The following is an 8,975-nucleotide window of genomic DNA, read 5'->3' on the forward strand; positions in this document are numbered from 1 at the left end:
CTCGGGGAGCAGCTTGACAACCTGCAGCGGGTCAAGCAGAAGCTGGAGAAGGAGAAGAGTGAGATGAAGATGGAGATTGATGACCTTGCTAGTAATGTAGAGACAGTCTCTAAAGCTAAGGTACTATAGATTTGGGAAAATTGATATTAATGATACTAGTCCATTGCAGATGCATCAAACATGGTTTGCACGGGTCACTTTATTCACATTAATTCATTTGTTATTTGCAGTAATCCACGACAGTAAATAGGAGAAATAATAGTGGTTTTGCTATTTCCATTTAACAGAAGAAGAAATGGAAATTCAAAGAGCCTAAGCATATTAGCCCATTACACTGTTAATAAATGACAGCACCAGTTTTTGAATATATGTTCAGGTCTCCAATTGAACAGTGAAGTGTGCCATACATTTTCCATACGTGAGAAAGCCCAGATGTATTGGCTGTTGTCCTGTTCCTTTAGAAGAGAATAGATTAAAAAGTTGTCTCTTGAAAGCTACCACTAATGTAGAGAACAATTAGTAAGTTACCTTACTTACCAGAGAAGGTACATCAGAGAAAAGCAATACTGTAACATGTTTTTAAAAAATGTACCATGTACTTTTATGAAATCTTGAAGTTGGGATCTAATCTTTAAATTTTTAATCTTTAAATTTTTACTTTACTACTGCACAGACCTTTATGATTAGTGTGTGTAAGATTAAAATAAAAAAATTTTCTATATCACATTGCATATAAGAAAAATTATCTTATTTTCTATATCAAAATTATTAAATGTTTTTATTTGAGGAGAGATCCCAGCTACCACAAAGAGCAGTGTTTTGCAAGAGCTTCATTTCCTGCTTTCTTTTTTCTCATCCAGGGAAACCTAGAAAAGATGTGCCGCACTCTTGAGGACCAAGTGAGTGAACTCAAATCAAAGGAAGAAGAGCAGCAGCGGATGATCAATGACTTGACAACCCAGAGGGGACGCTTGCAGACCGAATCCGGTAATTGTTTCCTCTTCCACGGTGCTTCAGAGGAGATGGTGTGGTTAAGAACAAGTGATTTGGTGATGTGACAGCCTAAGAAAAGCAGCTGAGATCATGTATGAGTCACTGAAAGGCTCAGACTCTCAACCTACATGTGAGGTCACTTTGGGACAGCACTAGAGATGAAAGATTGCATTATGACTAGATCAAGATTTGTCCCAGAAGGGCTCTGAGGATTATTCACAGAGAAGATGTTGAGATTAGAAATCGCTCTAACATGGGCCCAGAGCTTCTGTTTCAGGCCACACTTTGTTGTTGTTGTTTTGTGGTGCTGGGGATTGAACCAAGGGCCTCAGGCATGCTGCTCAAGTGTTCCACCATTGAGCTATAGCCTCAGTCCTAATTAAAAAAAAAAAAAAATTGTGTCAGCATGAACTAAATTCCTGAATGGGAGAGTGGATAGCCAAGTCTATCAAGGGTCTGTGGAACAGGAACTATTGTAGAATCAAGCACTTTGGCTCTCTTCTTTGACTGTCATGTTTAGTTTTTTTCATCATGTCATATTATCCTGAAAGAATTAGTTAAGAAGACAAAAGAATCTGAAGCTGCATTTGTACGTTTGTACTGATGTACAAATTCCACCAAAGAAACCAGAAATGTAACCTTGAGGGTGAATATGTCAACAGAGATTTCAATCATCTGAGTACTCAGTTTGGGGGACTAAGAGTTAAATCTATTTCTAACATGAGTTGGTTGAATCTTTCTTCACCTACAATAGTGCCATTTCTTTTGTCTCTCAGGTGAATTTTCACGCCAGCTTGATGAAAAAGAAGCTCTGGTGTCTCAGTTATCAAGAGGCAAGCAAGCATTCACTCAACAGATTGAGGAATTAAAGAGGCAGCTTGAAGAAGAAGTTAAGGTAACTCCTGTATTGCTAAAAGACTGACTTTTTTTGACCCTGAACAGGAACAGTTACATCAACTTTTAAACAGTTTCAAAATTTAAGACTATGTAAATACCCAGTACAATGAAGTGTCACTGTCTCCACAGGCCAAGAACGCCCTGGCGCACGCGCTGCAGTCCTCCCGCCATGACTGTGACCTCCTGAGGGAGCAGTACGAGGAGGAGCAGGAATCCAAGGCCGAGCTGCAGAGGGCGCTGTCCAAGGCCAACAGTGAGGTTGCCCAGTGGAGGACCAAGTATGAGACGGACGCCATCCAGCGCACGGAGGAGCTGGAGGAGGCCAAGTACGTGTGCAGACATGAGAGAAAGTGCAGAAAATTGCACGTTCAGTGAATTAGTTCACCAACACTCAGTGATTAGTTCCTCTTAACCAGTAACATCAGGCCCTAGAATAATTCTTCAATGGTCCAAACACGGTCCCTAGCCTAAAATTTAGAGAAACAAAGAATAGCAAATAATTACCCAAAAAATTAGAGTTTACTGCTGTATGCCAACTGTGACAAGCTCATTGCCACTTTAGGGTTCTGTACTTGCTGATTGTTCTCTCTGAAATATCCTTGCTTGTCTTGCTCTAGCTTACTGTGACTTCTGTCAGGTCTTGACTTGTTACTTCTCAAAGAGGCCATCCCTGAATAGCTGCACTAGTTGCCCACCAATTACCCTATTTTATTTCTCTGCACTGCACTTGTTTCTGCAAGGTGTCTGTACACATTTTCTGACGTGCCGATAGTTTATCTCTCTCACTGTTTGTAAGCTTCTTGGACCAGGAATTCTTGTTTTGTTCACTGCTGTGCATAAGGGGAACTCATTGATAGTTATTGAATAGATAAATGAATGGATGGGTAGCATTAATATGAAGTCTCCAGTAGGCTTCAGTATGGTAATGGTTCGTAACTATTGTGGTTACTTCTACCTAAAAATACGTAATCTTCAAGGAAGAAGCTGGCCCAGAGGTTGCAGGCTGCTGAGGAGCACGTAGAAGCTGTGAATGCCAAGTGTGCTTCTCTTGAGAAGACGAAGCAAAGGCTGCAGAATGAGGTTGAGGACCTCATGCTGGATGTGGAGAGAACCAACGCTGCCTGTGCAGCCCTGGATAAAAAACAGAGGAACTTTGATAAGGTGATTCCTGCAGCACCCTCTGTCCTCCACGACTTCCTTCTGTCGTGTGCAGAAGGTAACTGCTGTTGGTTTTTCAGATCCTGGCAGAATGGAAGCAGAAATATGAGGAAACACACGCTGAACTAGAGTCGTCCCAAAAGGAGGCCCGCTCGCTGGGCACTGAGCTGTTCAAGATGAAGAACGCCTATGAGGAATCCCTGGATCAGCTAGAGACTCTGAAGCGAGAAAACAAAAACTTGCAGCGTGAGTCCTTTTCCCTGTCAGTAACATCCCCAATTTGGAACAGCTGCTCTCTCTCTTATGTTATCTGTTTGACTAAACCCTTACTTGTCTTACACCCCCAACAGAGGAGATTTCTGACCTCACGGAACAGATTGCTGAAGGAGGGAAACGTATCCATGAACTAGAGAAAATAAAGAAACAAGTAGAACAAGAAAAGTGTGAACTTCAGGCTGCCTTAGAAGAAGCAGAGGTATAGGTCAAGTTGTGCATTACAAACCAACACATTCAGAGGGAATTAAGACCATTTGTATAGACTGAGGGAAAAGATGCACAGCACAAACTCATCACTGTGCAGAAAATTTCAGGATGCTTCTCACTAAAATCATCTCTTGCTGTTATTCAGGCATCTCTGGAACATGAAGAGGGAAAGATCCTGCGCATCCAGCTTGAGTTGAATCAGGTCAAGTCTGAAATCGACAGGAAAATTGCTGAGAAGGATGAGGAAATTGACCAGCTGAAGAGAAACCACATCAGAGTCGTGGAGTCGATGCAGAGCACACTGGATGCTGAGATCAGGAGCAGGAACGATGCCATCAGGCTCAAGAAGAAGATGGAGGGAGACCTCAATGAAATGGAAATCCAGCTGAACCACGCCAACCGCATGGCAGCTGAGGCCCTGAGGAACTACAGGAACACCCAAGGCATCCTCAAGGTATGTGACTCCAAGAGAAGTTTCAGGATGCTTATCTGACAGCAGGCCAGAAAAGAAGGTGTCTCACTGAGTGTTCATTCTGCAGGACACCCAGCTGCACCTGGATGATGCTCTGCGGGGCCAGGAGGACCTGAAGGAGCAGCTGGCCATGGTTGAGCGCAGAGCCAACCTGCTGCAGGCTGAGATCGAGGAGCTGCGGGCCACGCTGGAGCAGACGGAGAGGAGCAGGAAAATCGCAGAGCAGGAGCTCCTGGATGCCAGTGAGCGCGTGCAGCTCCTGCACACTCAGGTGAGATTTCACACAAAGAAATTCTCTGCAGTAAATGTCTGTGCATCCCAAAATACATAAGTCTGAATTTTTACATGGCAGCCAGGCTCCATACTTCTGCCAAATTTTCACTGTAGTATTGAGAAATCTTCACTGTCTTAAACAATTATTATTGATTCACCTCCTTTGGTAGTCTAAGACAATCCCATATTCTATTGTGTCAATAGTTTTATTGATCTTTGTATCAGTATTAACATTTTTATTGGGTAGAAATGGAAAGTTATGAACATCTGTTATAATTTTATCCCCTTGAATGATCTCATTGGTAAATGGCCATTACAAAATTATAGTGCTATTTAGTCTACTTATGAACTATGTATGTAAAGATGCTGAATATTTTATAGCATTTCTATTTTATTTAATTTTACTACATAATAAAAGTCTTTAATATTGAGCATTTCTTCTACTTTCAAAGTTTTATCTGAAGGCTCTGAATAAGTCCTGTGGTAACGTGATAAAAACAAGTGGTACTTATTTTCAAACAGAACACCAGCCTGATCAACACCAAGAAGAAGTTGGAAACAGACATTTCTCAAATACAAGGAGAGATGGAGGACATCATCCAGGAAGCTCGAAATGCAGAAGAGAAGGCCAAGAAGGCCATCACTGATGTAAGTAGCAGGCACATTTCTCCAGTGATGCAACAGTGGGACTTCCTGACAGCAACAGTTTTCTTGACTTATTTGCTATCCAGGCTGCCATGATGGCCGAGGAGCTGAAGAAGGAGCAGGACACCAGCGCCCACCTGGAGCGGATGAAGAAGAACATGGAGCAGACGGTGAAGGACCTGCAGCTCCGTTTGGATGAGGCCGAGCAGCTGGCGCTGAAGGGCGGCAAGAAGCAGATCCAGAAGCTGGAGGCCAGGGTGGGTGTCTCAAAATCTATCTATTTCTGTCTGTTTCCAGCCTGGTTGGAGAAAAGTTCTTAAGACCCTACCTGTTTGCAGGTGCGTGAGCTGGAAGGAGAGGTGGAGAGTGAGCAAAAGCGTAATGTTGAGGCTGTCAAAGGTCTGCGCAAACATGAGAGGCGAGTGAAGGAACTCACTTACCAGGTACAGCAGTGGTTTTTTTTTATCAGCTAAGCACTTTTCCAAATATATGTGAAGTACTCAATGTTCTGATGTAATAGTCATGTACTTCAGAAGTAAGGCCCTATGATTTTGATAATCTTTCAGACGGAAGAAGATCGGAAAAATATTCTCAGGCTCCAGGATTTGGTAGATAAACTTCAGGCAAAAGTAAAATCTTACAAGAGACAAGCTGAGGAGGCTGTAAGTATCCTTAAGATAAAAGGGAAAAGTGAAGTCCTTGAATTAAGAAAAGCTAATAAGTAATTTGATGCACCACCCTTTTCTATAAGTGAATTGCCTTATAGAAGACAGTTTACTTAAAATTTCTGTATACTTTTGTACTTATTGCTTATCACTTGTAATATCTATAACTGGAGCTTAAAAGTAAACTTTCAGTCCACAAGAAACCTCAAAGAAAAGCAGAAAAAATACAAGCTATATTCTCTGGGACAGTGTGATAAAACTGTAAAGTGACAAGAAAATATTAAAAACCACTGAGATACTTAACGGTCAAAAAAAGAAGCTTCCCTAAATAATTCTTGGGCTAAATGAGAAATAGAAATAATAATTAATAAATAATGAATTAATGATAAATAAAATTACAAGGAAGCTCCCACTTTTGCACACCTATAGAGCCCAGTCAAAGCTGTGCCTAGAGGGCTGGGGATTTAGCTCAGCGGCAAAAGCGCCTGCCTGGCAAGCGCAAGGTCGTGAGTTCAGTTCCCGGTACCGGAGAAAAACCAAAAAAGCTGTGCCTGGAGGCTAACAGATTGCTTTATGTGTTTTCATTGTGAATGAAAAATAAAAATAAGTGAATAAACCACAGTTCATTGCAGCAATTACAAATAAGAATAAAACAATGGTAGAAACACTGGTAAAAGTAAAAGTAGAAATTTCTTAAGTAGAGTATACTGTTTTCTAATTTGATTATTTCAATAATATTTGATAACTGGGGGATTTAATAAAATTAACAGACATCACTAGTTTAATCAAGGAAAAAAATGAGAGAAAATATAAAGTCTCTACATTAGAAATGAGAAAGACAATAAGCCATTTACAGAGAGGATTTTTTTTAATATAACAGATAAACCTATCCAGAAAGTTGAAATCTGAAAGAAACTGATTTTTCTAGGAGAATAACAATTAATAAATTGTATGAATATGATATTTAAGAATTACTTCTGAAAATGGAACCAGCTCCAGGCAGGTCTTTCAAAATTTCAAGGAACAGATAATCCCCCAGCTATGTAAACTGTTCATGGGAAAAGATGGAAAGCTTTCCAATTCATGTTAAGAAGCTCACATAACCCTCATACCAGAACCTGTCCAAGAGAACACAGGGGGAAGAAAAGAAGGGCAGTTTCACCCATGAGGATGAGGACACTTGCAGCATGGATAAATTACTAGTAATAAAACTGTTCCTTTATTAAAGGAGTTGTCTGCCAGTAATTAAATAGGCTTAATTCCTACAATGTTAGAATTACTGTTTATTAGGGAATGTGTCACTATAATTGTTGCATACAAAGCTGGAGGGAAAATGTACTGGGTTTGTGCCACTGCATTGTATATTATTTTGAGCCAAAATAATATATAATAAAATCAAACATTTATTTTAATTTTTTAAAACTATTATTAAATTCATCCTTAATTTGATAGAGAATATTTAAGTTGTGGTCTAACAACATCAATCTTGACTTTCATATTTTTGCTTTCTCCTCCAATTATACATATATATGTACACTTCTCTTGCTGTACTTGTGGTACATATTCTTTAATATGATTTGGTAGCAAAAATAGGGTTGTTATTATTTATAAGATGCCAAGACTCAAATCATGAAACTAATTTCAGATGATTAGCAAAGTCCAGGAGATGGTAAGATCATGTTTATTTGTAGATGCCAAGTCCTGTTTCCTTATGGCTACAGAGACGAGGAAGATGCACAATGTGGGTGTCTTACAATCCCATTTTCATTCTCAGGAGGAACAATCCAACACAAATCTATCCAAATTCCGCAAGCTCCAGCATGAGCTGGAGGAAGCCGAGGAACGGGCTGACATCGCTGAGTCCCAGGTCAACAAACTGCGTGTGAAGAGCCGGGAGGTTCACACAAAAGTCATAAGTGAAGAGTGATCAAGCCCTGATGCTGTGGAGTGACTGGAGAGAGGCACAAAATGTGAAGTCTTTGGTCATTTCCCTTTGTAATTTTGTCTGTTCTACCCGACTGCAAAGAAAATAAAGCGCAGAGGGTACTTTGCAAATAAGATCCTTAGGCTCGTCTCTCTTTTCACTCTCCTGTGACATCAAAGATTGAAAAATCTGAACGCAGTCAAACAATCACATTCAACATAGCATGAAGAAAGATTTAGGTATCCGTGATTATTTTAGGTCTGTTGCAATACTTTGACTATAAAGGTGTCACTTACTTGGAAAGCCTATTCTGATAGATAGAAATCTGGAAGCTGTTTTTCTTTCTAACCTTTCCTGATTACTGGGAATGGTAAAATCCTAGAAAGCTCTGCTTCTCCTAACATGAACCTGATTTTCTAGGTCGATGCAACTGATGGCATTAGCTGTATTTTCACATAGGGGAGTCAGACTGAATTGCATCATTATTTCCGCATGCTTAATAACTGTTACCAAGAATACAAATGCACAGCACTGTTAATTGCCCATGAATATTTTCAACATTAAGACCAGCGCACCGTATACAGACCCACAGTATGTGCATTAGGTAATAGGTTTGAGAGAGATGTGGCCCTCCTCCCTGTGAAAGCTACACATTGGTTATCAGGTCTGGAAACACAGAGAATATGGTCTTATATATTATAATTAGTATCAATAAGCTATAAGTCTATGTTCCCAGACTTTGTGGAAAGTCTTATGTGACCTGTATAGACACATAAAAATGAGACTAAAAATACCAATGAAATATGAATCTTAAAGTAGATTACTCAAAAGTATATACACACAACCATGAGTGCAAATGCGGTACACAAAGTAGAAATGGTAGCTAGCCAGATTACTCAGTAGTTTTCCTAGAGGGTTAAGATTTCTAACAGGATACAGCTAAGATATACAGCAACAAACACAGTCTTGACAGCAGCAGGAAAGACCAAATGTTAATGCACTATCAGAATAGAAAGAAATAACCTGACTTAAATGGCACCAGGTGAGAATGACTTAAATAAGATGTATGGAGGCAGTTTAACAGGTAAATTAGATTCACACCATCACACCAGCCTTAGGAAGAGCGTAGAACTGCTTTTCTCACTGTATTGGCTCCTCCTTCACTTTGTTTCAACCTCACCCATTAATGCTCAAGGCTCTCATAACTTGGCAGTGATGACCAAAACCAAAGCATTACTTTCTGCCTGTTGGGAATCTTGCCAGAGAAGGACAAAGGCTGTTTTCAAATTCTCATCAAATTCTGAGAGCATTATTAAAATGCTCTTTCTTGCTGAGAATCATTACTCACATTTTACAGATGCCAAATAAAGAACCAGACATGTAAGAAAGCAAAACGATGTACCTGTGATGACAAAGTGGGCTAATAGCTGGCTAGGAAAGCCGTTCATGGATGCACATCCCCTGC

At 40.2% G+C, this 8,975-nt stretch overlaps 1 protein-coding gene across 1 annotated transcript in view; it reads left to right on the forward strand.

Annotated features, from left to right (window-relative positions):
* LOC102005021 (myosin-2) overlaps positions 1-7,646 on the forward strand; it is a 26,009-nt gene extending 18,363 nt beyond the window's left edge. Inside the window, exons 25-38 of the mRNA XM_005399744.2 lie at positions 1-120; positions 861-987; positions 1,770-1,888; positions 2,020-2,216; positions 2,868-3,051; positions 3,129-3,294; positions 3,399-3,523; positions 3,677-3,985; positions 4,071-4,274; positions 4,799-4,924; positions 5,008-5,178; positions 5,260-5,364; positions 5,488-5,583; positions 7,361-7,646. Of these exons, the coding sequence (XP_005399801.1) occupies positions 1-120; positions 861-987; positions 1,770-1,888; positions 2,020-2,216; positions 2,868-3,051; positions 3,129-3,294; positions 3,399-3,523; positions 3,677-3,985; positions 4,071-4,274; positions 4,799-4,924; positions 5,008-5,178; positions 5,260-5,364; positions 5,488-5,583; positions 7,361-7,513 (2,202 nt within the window). The 3' untranslated portion in view covers positions 7,514-7,646. The remainder of the gene's footprint in view (positions 121-860; positions 988-1,769; positions 1,889-2,019; positions 2,217-2,867; positions 3,052-3,128; positions 3,295-3,398; positions 3,524-3,676; positions 3,986-4,070; positions 4,275-4,798; positions 4,925-5,007; positions 5,179-5,259; positions 5,365-5,487; positions 5,584-7,360) is intronic.
* The last annotated feature ends 1,329 nt before the right edge of the window (positions 7,647-8,975 follow it).

This window comes from Chinchilla lanigera, unplaced genomic scaffold (assembly GCF_000276665.1).
Source record: "Chinchilla lanigera isolate Chin_1 unplaced genomic scaffold, ChiLan1.0 scaffold00066, whole genome shotgun sequence".
NCBI lineage: Eukaryota > Metazoa > Chordata > Mammalia > Rodentia > Chinchillidae > Chinchilla > Chinchilla lanigera.